The sequence below is a fragment of the Thunnus albacares genome, chromosome 4 (genome assembly GCF_914725855.1).
Source record: "Thunnus albacares chromosome 4, fThuAlb1.1, whole genome shotgun sequence".
Taxonomy (NCBI): domain Eukaryota; kingdom Metazoa; phylum Chordata; class Actinopteri; order Scombriformes; family Scombridae; genus Thunnus; species Thunnus albacares.
The window spans coordinates 4,410,552-4,430,951 of record NC_058109.1 but is presented as its reverse complement, the minus strand read 5'-3'; the positions used below and the strand labels follow the sequence as shown (position 1 = coordinate 4,430,951).

The 20,400-nt window shown below is 38.6% G+C and overlaps 1 protein-coding gene across 1 annotated transcript in view; it reads left to right on the top strand.

The window, feature by feature from the left end:
- The first annotated feature begins 1,976 nt into the window (after window positions 1-1,976).
- The window catches only part of angpt4 (angiopoietin 4), a 74,807-nt gene continuing 56,383 nt past the window's right edge, over window positions 1,977-20,400 (top strand). The window contains exon 1 of the mRNA XM_044350084.1: window positions 1,977-3,351. Within this exon, the coding sequence (XP_044206019.1) occupies window positions 2,956-3,351 (396 nt within the window). The 5' untranslated portion in view covers window positions 1,977-2,955. The remainder of the gene's footprint in view (window positions 3,352-20,400) is intronic.

The following is a 20,400-nucleotide window of genomic DNA, read 5'->3' as shown; positions in this document are numbered from 1 at the left end:
TTCTTTATCAATAATAAACAGACTGTTGACATGGAGGAATTCATACCAGTAGCCACTTCCTAAACACAAACTGTCTAAGGATAAAAACTCAGATGTTTTGGCTCATGCTTCTGTCAGGGTGATGATGGTTAGTTAAATGAACATCAGATGTCAGAGAGAACTGTAAGAGAGTCATTTTATATGCAACTGCTTAATCTAATGTACTTTCTGACTTAATGCAAAGACCAGACTATAATATAATAGAATATCCTGTATGAAAGACAAATAATCACACAGTGTAACTTTTTTCCATTTGAAAACACAAATAGATAATGGTGCAATAGGAGGATTTTGAGCAGGAATGCCAGCTCTATGTATCACAGCTCTGTGCAGCAGTCTCTCTGTCCACTCCTGTTCCCATGAGAATGATCTCTAGTTGGGGCAGAAGCCATTCGCTTTGTAACCTCTCTGCTTTCCCCCAAAGGACCAATTGGCAAACATTAAGTGAGCGACCCGGCCCGCCAAAATGAAGATGTATGCTGCAGCACAGCAGTAACAGTAGACTGAGGTCAGGCTGTGCTGAAAATAAGACTGTATTATGTCAGAATAAATAAGTGGGTGGTGGTAGGATGATGAGAACACCTTTTTATCTTTTATCCTTTTATCTTTGTGTCCTCGTGACCTGCAGCGGATCTTATCAACACAAACCTTTTATTGCTTCCTTTTATGTCTGTTTTGTTAGCTTGCTTCCTTTTTATTGTTTTAAAGGATAAAGCTGGCGGTTTTCTATATTTTTCTTATTGTGAACAAATCTCATGTTTGGAGCCAAACCAACAATGAACTGATCTACTTACAAGTATTGTGTGTGTATCCAAAGCCTGATATGTCTTATTCCTCTGTGCCGTAGACCTCCGTTGTTGTCCAAAAACTATTAAAAAGAAGTCAACCGCTGACCTGGGTAACATGTTTCATCATCATGTAGAGTTTGGTCACGTTAGTTTGTTTAGAAATGGCTCCAAAGGCTAATAACAGCGATCATGTTTTCAATCTTTAGTCTTTGGAGCTGTTTCTAAACAAACTAACATGACCAAACCCTTAATAATGAAGGAACATGTTACCCAGGTCAGCGGTGTGGCTCATCGACATGTTTTTAATAGTTTTTGGACAACAACAGAGGTCTACGGCACAGAGGAATAAGTTTGGCTCCAAACATGAGTTTCGTTGACAATAAAAAAAAATATAGAAAATCACCAGCCTTGTCCTTTAGGTTCAGATGTCACATCAGTCAAGATTTGGGATTTTTATCTTCTTGCACAAATCTGTAAGTGTGTCTCTTATCTCTCTGTTTTTATCAAAGAATTTTATCTGTATTTTTATCCGTCAACTTCTGCAGAACATTTTATCGCTGTGCAAATAAACTCAATAACTGACAACTCACATTGTCCCCCACATGTTGAGCTTGTGTTTCATAAGCCTGGGACCAAGCCATCTGTCTGGAACTAATCTTTGTATGTATTTCCATGTAGAGTGAAGAACGGCAGGACAGATGAGAGGCAGTGAGAAGGTAGATCCGGCTGGTTTTTGAACCACAAGTACGTGAACTACGCGGTTTTGCCTTGGCCCCCTGATCTCCCACGATGCCCCAGAGCATGGCTGTGTTTAGAGGACAGAATGAAATCTCCAGCCTCCAGTTGCTGACTCAGTATGAATGACCATACAAGGCATCAGGATTTACTTCAGAACTGAAAGATCAGTCAGGAAGGAAGATTACAGCAGCCACTAGACCCCATTCAGATCTCTCTCTCTGTTTCTCTCTTTTCTGTCTTTCCTCTGTCATCAGCATAGTTTCTTTTTCTGCCTTCTCTTTCTCAACATTTGTCTTTTTCTCTTATCTGGCTGTCTTTTCTTTTTTTGCCTCCCCTTGTCTCTTTTTCAATCCCTTAATCTTCCTCTTTTTCTTTTTCTGGCTTCCACTAATTCCTTCTTTCCTTCCTTCCCTCCTTTTCTTTTCCTCTCAGCCCACAAATAGAGAGGGTACTTTGTTAGACCTCCCTCAGGTCTCCTGTCCCTCCACTCCTCCCTCTCCTTCTACTTCTTTTCTCTCTCCTCCTCCTCCTCCTCCTCTGCCCTCCCTCGCTCATTCCTCGTTTCCTCAGCCAGCCCTAGATAAGAAGGGGGCAGAAGTATTTCTCTTCGGCCACTTCTGAAACTGGAGCCACCAGAGAAGGATGGGAAGAAAAAAAGACTCTATTTTTTCTCTCTTCTGTGTTCTTTTATTCCTGGACATTTGAGGATCAAGAGGTTCATTTTAGTCATCTTACATTGACATTCAACTTTAAATCTTCTCTTTTTTTCTCATGTTTTTATTTGTCCTTTAAACATTTCTTTCATTCTCTTAGTCAAACTGGACTTTCGCTATTTCCCATCCTTGTTCAGACCAGTGTGGCCCAAATCAACTTCTCCTCTCTTTTTATCCACTTTGCTTTCTCTCCATCCTTCAGTGGGTCTGGACCTGCAACTAGTACTTTAAGAACAGGAGGGAATGTCAAGAAAATCATAAAAGACCTGCTCAGGGTCAAGCCAATGGACCCATCCTGAAGAGCAACCTGACCACAGAGCAAAATTAAGACCCAAGGAGGGAGAGAAGAAGAAAGGAGATGAATCCCATGTTGTCTGATGCACATCTTCACCACAAGTGAAGAAGGAAGTGGAGATCACAGAATAGGTGTTGTTTTCTCTTTCTGCATTTAAAAACGTTAAGTGATTCTCTAGAATTCAACAGAACAAGATAAAGTGACATAGTGCAGACTCGTACCTCTGGGACTGAGTGGTATGTGCAAAGACTCCTGCTGCAACCTGCTGCATCCTGCACACAGATGTTTTCCTGAAGTGAATCAGGGTCAAAGTGTGAACGAGCTTCTCTTGACCCTCTTTGCACTGAGAGAAAACACTTAAAGAATAGTTGAAGAGAGCATCATGAAAGGTTTATATCTCAGCTGCGGGTTGCTGGTGCTTCTGCTGCTTTGGACCTTGTTGGTCATCGCTGATGCAGCCGGTGTTGCGAACACGGATCGAGGAGGAGCTGGAAGAGGCCAGAGAAGAGGAGGTGGCGGTGGTGCGGGAGGAGGTGCGGAGAAGAGAAAAAGGTTTCATCGAATCCAACACGGGCAGTGCAGCTACACCTTCATCCTGCCGGAGCTGGACGGATGTCAGGGCACAGGACCGACGTCACAAACTGAACAATATGGCGGCTCTCGTGGCGGGGCAAGTGTCGTTCAGAGAGACTCGCCATCGATGTACGGCGAATTGTCGGCTCAGAAACTGCAGCATCTGCAGAACACGATGGAGAACAACACGCAGTGGTTGCAGAAGGTAAGGTCTCTTTTTCTTCTTGTTTGATGAGCGCAGATTCTTTGCATACCTCAGTATAACTTTACTGCTGAGGAGAAAAAAACAAAACAGTTAAAAAAGAACAAGCAGAGAGTGAACTTTCCATTCAAGTTTACAACTACAGCATCTTTATTGAGGAAAATGAAAGCATTCATGAAAATTTTGGTTCTTGGAGTTTTATAGAGAACACACAAACAGACCAAAATGGTGAAGTTCAGTAGATCATAGGGCTGCAACAAAAGATTATTTTCATTATCGAACACGCTGCTGATTGTTTTCTTGATTAATCCTTTAATCATTTAATCAATGGAGTGTTTAAAAATAGTGAAAATTTGCTATTTCTGAGAGGCCACAGTGACGTCTTCAACTCGCAGAAACAGAAAACTGTCACATTTGAGAAGCTGGAACCAAAGAACGTTTGGTATTTTTGCATGAATAATGACTGTAATCATTATTTGATTGTTAAAGTTGTTGCTGATTAAATTTTTTTTCGATCGACTAATCAATTAATCAACCAAACTCTAGTAGGTTGCGTGCAGGAGCTTTTATTTTAGATGCTGAGGTGTGTTCCCACATTCAAAACAGACCCTATGGTTAAAACTGATGCAATAAAACCACAGTGTAGTAAAAAAATGTCAATCCATTAATCAGTCATTAGAGATATTATTATCTATCATTTTGTCATCCTGTTTTTCTTTACTGTAATTTTTGCTTTCTTGGTCTACTCTGCACACACAACATCTATTTCCTGTCTGTCCATTCTGGAAGAGGAATCCCTCCTCTGTTGCTCTTCCTGTGGTTTCTTCCATCTTTTCCTCATTAAAGGGTTTTTTAAGGGGGGTTTCCTTGTTAGAATTGAGGCTGTAAGGACGGAGGATGTTGTTTTGCTGTATATATTGTAAAGACCCTTCAGGCAAATTTGTGATTTGTGATATTGGGCTATATAGATAATAACCCCAAGAGGGAAATTTGGGGACATCACTGGGTGCATCAGGTGGTAGCAGAATTTAAATACACACAATGAATGGAGGCTGAACATCACACAAGAATATGGTGGAGTGTGTGGTAGTCATGACATATTAACTGTATGTGTGTGTGTGGTTGTGAGATATTGATGTATATTCCATCTTGAACTGTTTAAGCCCTGAAAGCTCTCAATAGACAAGAGAAATACTGAAATAAGTTTGTAAAACACAATCAATGCTTTGTTTTGTCGAAGAAACTCAGGATTCCTTTAACAGATGTGACAGGTATATGTGCCTCTGCAGCTGTATGTGCACAGTGTGTGTGTGTGTGTGTGTTCATGTGTGCAGTAACAGGTTCGATTTTCTTGTTTGGTTGATCTGTAGGACAGAGATCAAAGTTTCAGGTTATGACTCTGGATGAGTGGCAGCTGGTTTTAATCAGCAGAGGAGCAGAAAGTTCTTTCCCTCCTGTTGTCTTAACAATCTATAATTCTTCCATCTGTGGTTTTAGTAGAGCTGTGACTCCACGGTGCATAATGAGTCACTGTAAAAGCCTGCTCCATCATTATTTTGCATCTATCCTGCGTAAGTACCTCAGTAGAATGTCATTAACATGTTGCCATGAAAAACGGAGCACTTATGACAGCTGTGAAGGATCAAGTGTGAGTCGTTAATCATGAAAACATGTTATTTATTCTAAACTGATGTCTGATGAAGTTCTAAGTGACATTTTCTAAAGCATAGTCAGCTTTCTTTCATTCCTCATGAATCTCACACAAATTTGAGCAGAACCTCAACTCCAGGGGGTTTGAACATGTACTTTTTACCAATCTACTACTTTTTATTTCTGAAAATATTCCTGTTTCTACTATTATTTACCATTTACGTCTTATTTGAAACGTATGTTCCCGTCTTTGTTTCTGCTAACTCTGTTGTCCCGTGGAGGCTGCAGACAGACACACAGTAAGTTGTCTCCAGTTGCTTCTTTTCACCTGCCAGTGATGAGCTTCACTGGATAACATGTGGCAGGTTCCCCCAGCACCACTGTGCAGGCGACCAGACCAACCAGTAGGAGTCCCTGGTGCGGTAACAAGGACGAGAACCCTCACTGGCTTCCCACCACCGACACAAACTGTTGAATGGTAGGTGGTAGAAATCAGGGGAGGTGAAGAATGACATGCATGAAAAGTTCTCAGCTGCAATCAAAGTGGGGATGTTATGATACACCTTAGGCCTGAAAATGTGATTTAAAAGAAAATAAAAATAAAGCAAATTTGTTTAGCAAGCGAAGGCTGTAACTCTGGTTACGAGTCCTACGTTGGAATTGGAGCCAGATCTGCGGAAACAATTCAGTTTGAATCGCTGTTAATAATTTAATAGGTTAAAATATATTAACCAACAATGCAGAAGATGAGGGACATGGAGCCTCCTGCTGTTTTATGAGATGGAGTTACACATGTTTTCGCTGACCGCACAAATAAACTGGCGGAGAAGGTGGCGAAGCGATACGAAAATGGCTGGTTCAGGGTGTCGTCATCCATTTACGGCTAATTGTGGGAGTGGAAATGAGGCTCATATATTTGCACCCTTCCTCAGTGACTGAGATTTATAATCTGACGAAAACAATGAGTATGTATATTTCTGGCTTTGTGCGTACAAACTGTTTCAGTCATGAGTCTACCCAGAGTTTTATGCATCTGGCCCCGGGACTGTAATTACACGTTTCCAACTAAATCAAAGCTAAAGTTTTGAACTTTATAAGCAGCATCCCCCCTGCTTTGAGTATAAATGCATTTTAATGGTGGCAGTAAATGTTAAAAGATTTCCAGGACCGACAAAATTGGAGCGACAGTATTTGTGCGTCTCGGGGACATCTGTTCCAGCTACGCAGCTGTTTCCAGCAGTGAACAACACACACCACTCCCCCATGTAGATAAGGTATGCATATTATCTTATATAAAACTGATCAGACTCATGTCTGTTGTGGGGACATGGGGGTAACCTAACCTAACCCTATATGCAGTATATTCATAATGTTGCAGGTTATTTACTGTTGAAGGCTGCAACACTTTTTATTAATAAAAAATGGGTCACATTAGTTTAAATTGCTGATGTGTCCAACACATCCTGTCTGAACTTATTTATGTCCTCTAATGCAGCTTAAAGTTGTACAGCTGTTTGCTGTTTAATACTTTGGATTTTATGGCCAATTGTTGAATAGTGACTGATTGGACCTCCATTATATTAAATGAAGTCATTATTTTGTGTAATTTAATTTATAAGTATTTTGGTGTTTACTGAATCTGTTCTTTATATTCCAAATCTACTCTGATTGTGCGTCGAACATGCAGGTCACGTCAGCGGTTAATGATGCTTTTAGTGTGGAAAAGCGTCCAGTCTTTTATATATTGTTAGCAATTAATCAACTATTGATTGTTAACATGACTGACTGGCGGTTAAAGAAATTGCTTAAATTTGCATCCCTAGTGGAGACATTTCAAAATGGATCTACAACATAATTGACAGTTTCTGACTCAGACATCAAGATAAATCATTCCTTATGTGACTGTGGTTGTCACTGGGCTTTGCTGTGGAAAAAAATGCAGTGGAAAACATCTGAAATACATGGTTTTGTGTTGTGGTGATGATCAGATGTACGACGATGACTAATACACTAGCCTCTGCTGTGCACAGACCACACAACCTTTATTTGGTTATGTAATTGTTGCAGTCGCTCTGTCATCTGAAAGTTAAACTATTCGGTCAGATTCCTGCTGACGTGCAGAATGAAGTGATTTGGTTGCAGCAGGTGATGTTGATCCCTGAAATCAGGTTGGTGAAAGAAAACATTTTTCAAAGGAATTTGTGTGCGGGGAGTCCCCATTTATCATCATTAGAATCATTTCAGTGTTACAGAAGAGTGAGACCAGCAGCGTGAATAATGCTTCTGTTTTAGAAGTCAGAGCCTATATAAATCATAATTCTCACAGAAGGAATGCTGAGTTAACAGCAGATTTATTTTGCTTTCTAAATGTTGGGTATATCCATCATGGCCTCCACAAAGTCGAAACGTACTGTAAATGATGTCAAGGGAAAAAATTACAGCTTCCTCATTCCTTAGCACTACCCACAACCTTTCAAGCAGACTGGTGTCCTGAAAATTTTGGAAGTAACCGAGTGATTAATTGGTTTCTGTAACTGAATAGCCTTAAAGTTTAACCAAAGTTGTTTACACTTGGTTTTTAGCTAAACTTATCATGTGCCAAACATGAAAATAGTGTGACGTAGCTGTAGTCGGTGTTGTAGCAAGAGCACTGAAGTCTCCATTGTGAAATAAACTATAAAGATTTAAAGTAACAATCTCAAAGATCTCTGTTTTGTTCTCTTCGGCGGCACCTATGGCGATAAGCTGTAACTACAGATGAATTTTTGGACATCACCTCCCAGAGATCCAAACAGTGTCGCCTGTGTGACGTCGGTGAGTTTGCAGTTGGCACCTGTGATGCAACGCTAGCAGAGACAAAAACAGCACGCCACTTCACACACAAGTGAGCTGAAGAGCAAGTCTGCTGCATTAGCTCTGCCTTCCCTATCTGGCGGACCAGAGAACCGTGACCTTGAAAGCAGTTGCTGCTTCTGTTCCTGTGGTGTAACTCACAGTTACTTGTTTTGAGTGTGTTGGTCAGGTGGAATATAGTCTATGGAAGGTTATAAACAGGCCTATCATTCATGGCTTTGACCAATCTTGCTTTTAGAGGTAAGCTATATAACCGGAGCGCCCCTTATTTTGAAAGATACACATGTTTAGTGACAGGAAATAGTTCTGGCGGCTATGCGTGTCTGATGTTTTTACAGTGAGGTTCAGTTGCTTGACAGTGGAGTTTGACAGCAATAAAGACTGTGAACTTATGCTCTACAGGTCTCTTGCTGGAATTCCTTAACGCACAACACAACAATTATTGCCATTCTATATTGTTCTTAAATGATCTGAGGGGATTTGTATCATCCATATTACCAGTAACATAGTTCAGTTCAGTTCAGCTCAGAACTTATTGTCCCACTGGGGGAAATTTGGCTTGCAGCAGAGCACAGATAAACAGTACAAACAGTACAAGAATAAAATCAATAAAATATGGGTTTTGTACAGGAGAGTACACACATAACAGCACAACAATAATATCTGTAAAAAGATGGATTTTGTATAGGATTAAGATAAAATGCTGCAGTGCTAGGAAAAAAGGAAAACTGAAATCTATTACACTTTGCTCTGGGAACCTTGTACCTCTAACCTGAAAAGAGAAGATAAAATGCCTTAAAGAGAGGATGGTCTGGACTCCCTAAAATCAATCCTGCCTTCCTTAAGACCAGACGATAAAAGACGTTTGGCAAGCTGCTTGCCGATGACCTTGCTGAACCACCTTAACAATGTCGCCAAGACTTTTTTGCTTTGGACAAAAAAGGAAAAGGTTTTGGAAAAGGTTCAAAGTGACTCAATGAAAGATCTATAAAATAGCACCATTAATTTACAGTCAAGACAAGAAGCCTTCGTAGGAAAGGATACAGGATACAGTCATTGCTGGCCTTTCTTACAGATTGCTGCAGTGTTCACATCAAAGTTAAGTTTCTTGTCAATGACGCCAAGAAACTTGTAGTTCTCAACTGTATCTACTCCCTGACCTCGGTCTTGTGGGAATGATGCTGATCTTCTAAAGTCAATCACCATGTCTTATGTTTTAGTAATATTCAGCCTCAGAAAATGATCGTCACACCAGAGTGAGTCACCAAAGTCATCATCGACAGACCCATGAGATGTCTCCCCGTCTCGGGGTAGACTGATGATAACAGTGTTGTCAGCGAATTTAAGGATGTGTCATCATTATACTGACTCATTGGTATAGAGGATTTACAGTCAAGGGGAAAGAACAGATGCTTGTGGTGCTCCAGTGGAAGACGAGGCACCATTAACCCTGACCTTCTCAGGGCTACATGTTAGGGAAATCATCTAACAATGCTAACATCAAGATTAAAAAGAGACAGCAGTTTATTGGCTAAAATGAGAGGCTGGGTTGTATTGAAAGCAGACGAAAAGTCAATAAATAAAAGTCTTGCATGAGTTTTTGTGCCCTCTAGGTGCTTATACAAATAGTGAAGTAAAGTGGCAGTTGCGGCCTGCTGGTTTTATAGGCAGATAACATGGAGTGTAGTAACCCCTCAATCCTAGCGTGGAGGAAAAAATTATATTAGAAGTGTACTGTTGGAGAAAATACTCTATTATTATATTAATATTCTGATGATCATTAATCCAGTGTAGAAGTGTATTCAGCTGATCAGTTTTGTCTTTAAAGAACATGATGCACCATGACTCTATTGACCTTTATATGCTGTAACCACATTGTTCTGTTTTTAAGTAAGACGTCTCGCCAACATGTCTCGCACCTTGTTTGTGTGGGCAAATTAATGCCCAGTCTGTTAGGAAAGAAGAAGCAGAAAAGGGCTAAGAAGCGATTGGTGGAAAAAAGGGGAACTTAATGCAAGAACTGGAAGCTGTACAAGACTGACATGACACCATATATGGAATTATTATTAATAATCTTGCAGGAAACAGACAGAAAAGTGTGACTGCACGCAAGGTGCTTGTGTTGACAGTTGTGTTGGGCAGAAGCTGAAAGGATAAAGTGTGTGTGTGAGCTGTTCAAGGTGGTCCTCTCTCTGCAGAGCTCGGTGAGCCTGCATGCTTAAGTGATTTATTAAAGGAAGTTGGACTGCAAAATAATACTGTGTCTGTGGTATTTAGTTATGACACTAGCTGTTGCTCAATCAGCCTCTCAAATGACTTGATGACCAGTGAGGTAAGTGCTACTGGCCTGAGATCATTGAGCTTTTTGGGGGATTTGTTCTTTACAGCCTCTTCGCCCATGGAGTGAATAGAAAGACAGGACCGAACTGTACGTGTGCAACTCGTTACATGTATATCAAATAACATAACGAGCTGCACACGCAAAGCTGTTCAGTTCCACTGGCGAGATGACGCCAACCTTCATAACACACCATACAACTAAGTAGTTTTAGTAATTTGTCACTTTCATTTAACATTTTAAGAAATATATGTATTAAAAAATTAAAGAAGACCCAGAAAAAATATGGAGGACATGAGTTTGGTGTCCTCAATGGTAGCTACAGGCCTGAAGTAAACGTAAGTTTACTTGTGTTGAAAACTGTTCAGATGAGCAGCTCTTTTGATGAGTTGAGTGTCAGTTTCAGTTTTTCCTCCAATCCTCCTAATTTCGACGGTGACCATCTTTTCTTTATCATAAAACTTACAAATTGGCCTCTGAAAGGAAAGAAGGAACAAAGTAAAACTTGTTTTTTACATTACTGGAGTTTACTTTGTAATTCTTGGCTCTCCAGAACAGAACAGTTAAACCCAACAAATTATTATTAAAATCTGGAACTTTCCACCTGTAACTGTACAACACTGTTGGCCGAGCAGTGTTTAACCTTGTTGTTGACATGGATATACTGGACTGTATTAACTTCTGAAGTGAGGAAGTTAGACGTCAATGTGAATGTCAACTGAACAGCTGCAACCTGACGAGTGTGAAGACAGTAACAGTAAATGCACCACATAGGACTGCAACTAACGATTATTTTCATTATCGATTAATCTGTTGATTATTTTTTTCGATCTATAAAATGTCAGAGAGAGGTGACAATTTAGATGACGTCCTCAAATGTCTTGTTTTGTCCACAAACCAGATATTCAGTTTACTGTCACAGAGGAGTAAAGACACCAGAAAATATTCACATTTGAAAAGCTGGAATCAGAGAATTTGGAAATGTTTTCTTAAAAAATGACTCAAAACAATAAATTAATTATCACAATAGTTGATGATTTATTTTCTGGCATCGACTAATCGATTAATCAACTAATCATTGCAGCTCTACACCATTTAGTGTTTGATCACACTCGGCCATGTCGACAGATGTAATTAATATAATGTATTTGATGTTAGATGACATTAGTAAAGTGAGCTTCATGTTAAATTAGTATTAGTGTAGCAGTATTACTTATTCTAAGATGTTCACAAAAGGTGAAAGAAACGTCTCTTTTAGAGCTAAAATGATTAGTCGATTAATTGATCTGTAAAAAATCATTTGAATCATCCATCAAGCAAAAATACGAAACGTTCTCTCATTCCAGCTTCTCAGTTTTGAGGAATTGCTGCTTGTTTGACAGTAATCTGAATATCTGGGTTTCGGGCTGTTGATGACAACATCTTGGAATTTTTCATTGTTTTCTGACCTTTTTATAGAGTAAGTGATTCATTGGGAAAATAATAAGCAGCTTAACTGATTGAAGCCTTGATTTGTTTTACATTTTAAAGTGAGAAATGTATTCATAGATTTGATGTAAACACAGCCATCAGTGGGTCAACAAACAGCAGAACAATAGATAAAACCATTCATACATTCAGACCTTAAGTATTTCAATAATTGTGACGCAGACAGAGGATTGGAAAGGTCATTTTATCCTCAATTTCTTTTGTTTTTGCCTAGTGAGTGTGGTTGCTATGCAGCTTTACTCTCCTTAGAAACAAACTCTGCATCCCCGGAGCTTGAAGAAATAAATCAGATTTCCTCATCGTAACAGTTTGATGCACAGCAGAACAGATTGTGATTGATACATTTCTCGGGTTTAGATACATTCCAGTGTAAATGGAGCGAAGAATTTCATTATTTCTGCTGCCCACCAGAGCTGATCCTGTCTGGGAAGTGCTTTCTTCTCTAGCTGAAGGAGGGATTGAATTACTTACTGGAAAGATTTTAATCAGCAGAGAGTGTAAATTCAGAGTGGTGCTTCACTGGATTAAACCACTGAGATTCCAGCGGCAACAAGCCGATACGTGTGAGATTAATGTGTATATAAGAGCCTGCATGCATACGTGTGTGTGTCGGTGTGTTTACCACCCACACTGTTAAACCTCAGAGGAGACGTGGGTCAAGTCCAGAGCTGAGACAGAGGGCTGACCTTTAACCTTTCACCTTCAGGGTTCAGTCAGGGTCTGCCGTCCATATCTGTTCACTCTTTGACTCCAAAACATCAAACCACCGTCCTCTCATCAGAGCTTTAATTCAATTCAGATAAAAGATAACTGAGTCTCCTCTTTCTTTCTTTGCTCTGATGTCTTTGTCTCAGTTTCTGTGTCCCTACCTTTCTCCTTTTTCACCTCCTTCCTCTTTTATCCCCCCACTCCTGAAAGCCATAGCACCAAAGCATCATAGAGTTAAAGGTGTTTTTAGGGTTGAAGTAAATTAACTTCCACATAAATTCATCCTCATGGGGGCAGATATTATTCCAATCTGGTTTGATTTTGTATCTCTATTCAGATTAAAAGAGAAATGTTTCTGTATAATTTGGTTCCAGATCTTCAGAATACTATTTTATAGTTTATAGAATTGTTATGTAACCTTTATTTAACCAGGTAAAGATTAAAATCTCTTTTTCAAAGGAGACCTGGCCACGATTGTAGCATTAAAGCGACATTAAAACAATAAATACAATATAAACAGGTCAAGAAAACTGTCATATACAACACAAAAAAGCATAAAGAATCTCCTGTTATGTTTACTAAGCTTGTAAGTTGTTTTAGAGTCACAACTGATGATTATATCCTGGATGAATGTATTTAGCCGTTTGTGTTTTTTTTACAAGAGCCCAAAGTGACGTCTTCAAATTACTTGTTTAGTCTGATTAAAGACTCCAAACCCAAAATATTCAGTTAACTATAACGTAAGACAAGAAAATACATGAAAATCATCATATTTGAGAAGCTGAAACCACAGACTGTTTGGCATTTTCACTCGAAGAATGACTAAAATCTTTAATTGAAATAGTTGAAATTAGTTGCTTATTCATTTTCTGATTAATCTACTAATCGTTTCAGCTCTCGTTTGTTACAAACCAAGTCTACATGCATACACAGGCTGTTCTGGACATAACTTCTGTTCTCCTTGTAAACGGCATGCAAATGTAAGTATTTTGAAACAATAAAAGAGATGAAAAGTTGCACAAGACAAAATTTTTCCAACAGAAGCAGCTGTCCCGTGTCTAAGTCATGACGTCCGGCTGTACCAGAGAAAAATCTCCCATTCCCGCAACCTTGAAACTGAGACACAGTAGACTCCATTTGTTCAAATTCTTCTGAATATTTTTGTTTCTCATGCGGTCACTGGTGGCAAATGTTCTCTCTCAGAGCTCAGGAAGTCACAAATCAGATCTTAAAGCTGGAGTTCTTCACTTTGGTCAGGTTCAAACTGCGGCGAAGATGAAGGAGCATCTAGTGCGGCGACGTTTCGCCTCGTTGTTTTTGGACTGCAGTGACAATATCAACCGAACAGCTGTGATCTGTCAAAACTGACCTGATTTCTCACCAGCAGCCTGTAATGAGCATCAGCTAAATGCGCTGTTTTAGTTTTTATACCACACTCCAGCATATAGTACATTTATTTGATAGCAATATGTAAGTTACCAAGAGTAAGAGTCTACACAGTCACAGTGGCGATGCTAACATGCTGATGTTTAGCAGGTATCATGATTACGATGTTCATCATCTTAATTTTGCGTGTTAATGAGCAACATGTCGATGGCCGAAGAGCAAAACCTCCTATCTGAAAAATGCACTTTTTTGAGAAAACTAAAAAAACTTGTTTTCTTGCACAACGCTATTTGTTAAGGATACCCAATACATTATACACTGTTTTTGGACTATATTATTATATTATGTGTTATAGATATTAATGCCTCACAAAGTGCAGATAGGAGCTTTTGCACTTGGTGCAAGTTGGAAGAGGTTCTACAAAACAATGCTCTAAGTTAATAATTAAAATTGAATTAAAAATAAAATTGTTTTCAGGTAAAAAGATGTAGTAAATGTAATAGTTACTACATTGTAGTATACTAGGGTCAGAATTCCTTAAATTCAGTAGTGATTGTGTAACTCACTCGTGCTGTAGCCTCTCTACACACCCAGGGACTCTGTGTTGTGCTTTTGTTTTGTTGTGTGATTTTTCTGTCACAACGAAGAGCGGGATTATCTTGCAGACAGACTGAATATGAGCAGCCTTCCTTGTTCTCATCATCCAAAGTGAAATCCGCAAATCAGAAAATTCTGCAGATAGGAGGTTTTGTGCTTTGGCCATCGATTTGCTAATTGGCACTAAATGCAAAGTACAGCTGAGGCTGATGGGAATGTTATTAGTTTTGCATAAACCAAGATATTGAACAAATTTAAATTTTGACCTAATGGGTGTATAAGAGGAAAAGATATGGTCACCAAAAGGATTATAGTTCATCCTGGGTGGAACATGTTTATAAAATTCATGGAAATCCATCCAATAATTGTTGAGACATTTCACTCAAATATGATGTGAACCTCATAGTGACGCAAGAGGAAAATTCAGAGGATCACCAAAGTCAGTCAGATTCATCATGAATGTCTTTACAGAATGTTATAGCAATGTATTCAATCAGGGCTGCAACTATTTTCATCATCGATTAATCCGTCGACAGGTCCATAAAAAGATTTTCAGTTTACTCTCATATATGACAAATAAATCATTAAAGAAGTAGCTAAAGCCAGGAAATATTTGGCACTTTTGCTTGAAAATGATCTAAAACAATTAATATACGATGAGACTTTATTGAGGGGTAATTTGCATGTTTGATTATTTATCAACAACTATTTTAGTTGCTGATAAATTTTCTGTTTCTCAACTAACTGATTGATCAACTAATTGTTGTAACTCCACATGTAATAGTTGAGATATTTCAGTCAGGATCAAAGTGTTGCACCAACATTATCATCCAAAGAGCCTTCATGCTATTGTGGCAAAAAAAAAAAACCAAAAAACAACAGACATTTTAAAAGCTGCGGGGGATTTATCCTGATAAACTGAACTCGCTATCAATGGCTCTGTAAGGATAAGAAAATTGGCTTATTGGCATTACTACACAGGATTTGTGTGAGGTGAAGTGACCTTTAGCTGTAATATCAATAAAAATCACATCCACATGAGGATTAATGAGCAGTTTATTTCTAAAACAGTGATATTAACACCGATTCAAAGTGTGAAGTTGTTTTTCTCAAGTTTCCCCGCTTGCTCAGTCGTTCTTTACTTTCATGGGGCCGTGTGGCCTCTGCAGCGGCTTTCGAGAGACTCTGTCTGTAAACAGCAGTAAGTGAGGTAGTTAACAGGGGGCTTGTTTAGTTTTCTGCCAAATGACTGACTTCAAATGGACCTGCGCCTGAGAGAGAGAGAAACAGGAAAGCCGCTGTGGTCAGATCACAGCCCGACTATCAACTGCTGCTGCTGCTGCTACAATAAGATGCTTTGATGTGCTCAAAGGTTATTTTGATGATAACCCGGAGACACAAAGAGAAAGAAACCTGACGGGATAAGAAGGAGAAAATTGGATTTTAAAGAGAGAGACAGCACAAGATACGTGTTTGAACCTTAAACTGCAGCAGCCTGAGGAGAGTAAAGGGTTAAATCCACAGTTTCATGTCAAATGTCAGATAAGCGCCGGAGTTTCTGTGGTTTGTTGAACACGTACATTCTTAGATTGGAAAGGAAATATCGTCATAAATTTTAGAAAATTTTATATGTGCCTCATTATGAGTTACAAGCAAGTTTATGCAACACGCACAGTATGTAAAAGGAGTAGAAACACTGTAGCTGGTAAATGCTTTCATTATAATTTAACTAGAGTTTCACAAATGTTCAGCAAAATATCAGCAGAGTGAAAACAAAAAAAATACTGAACATTTGTATGTTACATGTAGAAAAGTTTGACAAGGGTTTTTTAAATGTGGGAAAGATTATGAGTGATGATTAATGGCTTAATCCATTAGTCGATCGACAGGAAATTAAATATTTTCATAACTTAATAATCATTTTAGTCATTCTTTAAAAGAGAAATGCCAAAATTAGCTGGTGTCAGCTTCTCAAATGTGATGATTTAATGTTTTTCTTTGTCATTTATACAGATATTCAGTCCAGTACACCAGTCTAAAACATTCTAGTTGGGGATTTACAGCTCTAGACATTGTTTATTTCATTTTTATGTATGTTTTGTACATGTTTAATGATTTTTAAGCCCCAACAGAAGAGTGAGCTAATAACATAAACTGACTTTACAGCTCTACTAATCACTAATTAATCAAACGAATAATTGAAAATGGATCTCTCATAGATAATTATCACTGATCTTTTTAGTCTCCTTTAAACACATTGTTTTGATTTAAACCCACATTTATAGTTTTGGTTCAGTCTCAGTTCTCAATAACGTTGTTTCCAGCAGCTGCAGGCAGCTGTTTTCAGGAAAATAGCTCTGATAGATTCACTGCTCACAACCTGCCAACAGCAAATGACAAACAGACAAAGTTAGTGACTTGCTGGTGAAGAAAGTGGAGAATCTACTGTAGCAGCCAAAGAGACAGAAACTTTATCTCAGGAGTTTTTGTAGAAACAAAACAGCTAAAAGAAGATTGAATATTAGATTTATATTCAACACGCACACGTCTCCAAATGAATGATGGCGTTGCTGCGTATCTGCTAAAGTGGTAAATGTTTGATGTTTGATGTTAACATTAAAACTTTTACATGTCAGATGTTTGTGTTTTTCAGATTTTTCTGGCTAAAAAATCCCTTTTAACTTGACAGCATTTGGCCTCATACTGTCCCACATTGCAGACTCCCGTTGTCAGAATAACCGTCTACACTGAGGAGTATTTACAGATACCACTTGACCTCAGTCTGGAGAAACACCTGGACCGAGCTGCTGCTGCTCTGTGCTCCATCATCCTTTACAGCCACACATCAAACGGCTCGGACCAGACCCCACTGACAGCGCTAATAACTGCCTAATGACAGCCATTATCTGCCAGTCTGCCTCCTTCAGTCTAAACACAACTGCCAACAATTCAGCTGCAACTGGTTTTAAAGGCATCGTTAAAAGTGAACATGTATAAGTCCGTTTGGCTCATCGAATGTGTTCTGTCTAAGGAAAATTCCGGTTTAACAATTTAATATATAAGAACGTTGTAATCAACAAAGTAAAAACTGAGTTCTGGGAAGATGCCGACCTCCTCATAATGAAGTCAGATGGAGCAAGAAACACGAGCAGTCAGATAATCAGACAGATTGTAAACAAGCAACAGTATGCCAGATTACGTAATCCACTTTATTTGGAGGTTAAGATGAAAGTGAGCTTGCCTGAAATGTTGGTAATAGTCACAAATATGGTAGATCAAAGTTGAACCAAGAAGTCAGTCTGTGAGCAGTTTGGATAGTGATTTTATAGTTTAGTATAAGTTCATTTTATGGTTCATTTTCTCCTCAAAATAAATTTGTTTAACCCGTCGTTTCATAATCCACAAACTTCATATATAACACACAAAATATCCACCAATCAAGACAACACGACACCGCCGACAGTCCAACTTAAAATCAACCTGAATTACCCTTTAAACTCTGAACAGAGTTGTTTTATGGACCCTTGAATATATTAAATATACACAGTGCAAGTTATTTCCTGAAATAAACTTTTATTATCATTAATAAGAAACTCCAATGTTTCCAACATTATCTTTCATTTTCCCATAAGCAGCCTTAAGTTAGAGTAAACATTTTCCACATTGTTTGACATCATGATAGATTTTCTGGCAGTTCCAACACAATGAGTGAAATATTTTAGGGCTGCAAGTAATAATACTTTGTTATCAATTAATATGATGTTTATTTTTATAAAATGTCAGAAACAGTGAAAATTAATTCACAAATAATTTCCCAGAGTCACAAGTGAGGTCTTCACATGTCATGTTTAGTCTGACCAGCGGCTCAAAACCCCCAAAATATTAATGTTAATACCACGTATAACAAAGAAAAGTAAAAAAATCACGACATTTGAGAAGCTGATTATAGAAATAGTTGTCAGTTAATCGGCTGACCTTTGCAGCAATTGTAGATATCTTGTACGTTATTCCTACATATTTGCTTTGTTATCTTATCCTGACTTCTTGGACCCACCAAAGGGCCTGAGAGGTTGAAGAAGTTGTGATTGGATCTGAACTTCAGACTTTGTGAATTTGAGGCCTGTGATCCACTTGATCGCGTGTCACTCCACCTGTTTCTCTGTGCTCTCTCACAGTGTTATTAGAGGATCCAGGGTTCAAATCGCAGTGTTAAAGATGTGTCATAGCTGATGTCTCCATCCCTGAAGCCTCACCTGCTCCAGCACAGATATATTTTTTGTGTTTAATATCGTGATTTAGAGTCCTAAGTTCCCAAAATCACATTTTCACTTTGTTTTCGTATAGAACAAGTTCGTCAGTCTCTTCTGATGCTCATGACAGTGTTGATCACTGCTCCCCAAAGTCTGAATAAACTGTTAATAGGTTTTCGTCTCGGGGATACTCTCAGAGTTTATGCCCCTGTTGGGAATGTTGGGAAATGGTTTTCACCGCAGCAGGCTGTTTTATTGTATTTCATGGAGCTCTGCAGTGGGGAGGTGGGAGTGTGTTGAGGTGTTTTAAATCAGCTCATAAAAAGGTTTGACTGCTGTGTGCTGGCTGAAGAGCTGGTGGTTTAGGGTCTGATAATGTAAAGGCCAGATTTTCACAGACATATGTTTCTATTATTCACTGCAGCTTTGCAGTAGTTCAGTATTTGTAAGTCCTGTCCTATAGTATAAAGGAAATGTGATACCGAGCACAAACAAACCTCAGAACAAAAGGCGTCATTATTTTGTTGTTTTGTTGATTTCACTCTTTTTTACGTCTCATTTTATATGATTTTAGGAGAATAAAAAAAAAAAAGTACTGAATTGCACAACATAACAGCACAAGATCAATAAAATTACGAGAAAAAAAGCTATAAAAGTAGAAATTAAAAACATAAAAGTGGTCCTAATTCAGGAACCGCAGTCACAAGGGAAGTGGCTGTGGTCATGAGTCGGTTAGTGTGTGTTTCTGTACGTGTGTCTGTGGGGGCTGTGTGTTTTCTTGTGCATGTGACTAATGCAGATGTCATTCACAAAAACATGACCTAAGTAGACATCCATACATGGTGATATGATTATCACTACTGAATTAATCTTGAATTTTCTTGAAGCAACATTCCTCAGAAGCTGGGTTTTTTTTACTGCAGGAATTCATTTGACAGTGTTGTTTTGTGCCAATCGTAGATGTGTGGTTACTATATAGCACTATTTTCCATTTTACGTCTTCATGCAGTGAGGTTACTGCAGGGCACGTGGGAGCGGCAAGATCTGATATGACATGAGAGTTGGTAAAACTGATAACTTGTTGAGTCTAAGATGGTTCAGCAAATATATCAAATACACACAGATGGATGACAAATGAAAGAACAAAACTAACATAATGTGTCTCAGGAAAGTGTTGCTCAACCACCAGCCTCAGGAGGCCACTTGAAGCAGCTGTTTGAAAGTTTGCCTAGTTATAATCTCAATGTGTACTAAGTACAGATTTATGCTTGACTAGGATTGCACCACACAAACTAGTTCTGATTCATCATTTTCATAGTCATCAAAACACTCATTGAGCCGTCATATCTTGTATGGAAACATCTGCATTCATTATGTTTCCCAACTTGTTTATTCATGTTTGATCTTCGTCACCTGTTTATAAGTGACCTTTGCTGTAAAACTGTCTGGATCCAACATTCCCACTGTTCAGGAATCAAGTTTCAGCTAGACTCAGCATTTCTGAGTTTATCTAGATGTAAAGCATTTTAATAAACAGTATGAATTGAAGTTAAAACGCAGACATTTTTTTTATCCAACATCAACAGCATTAAAAATTTGTGGTGTGTAACATCACTCTTTTTTTTTTTGTTGATGTTGGAGATCCAGCAGTATGAAATTACGCTGATGCAGTAACTGAATGACAAAGCATGTCTGTGTGTAAATAACCAGAAGAAATGAGATAGAAAATCAGACATCAGCATTAAAGGTTTAATCCTTAAAATGGTGTTGCTGGTGGTAACA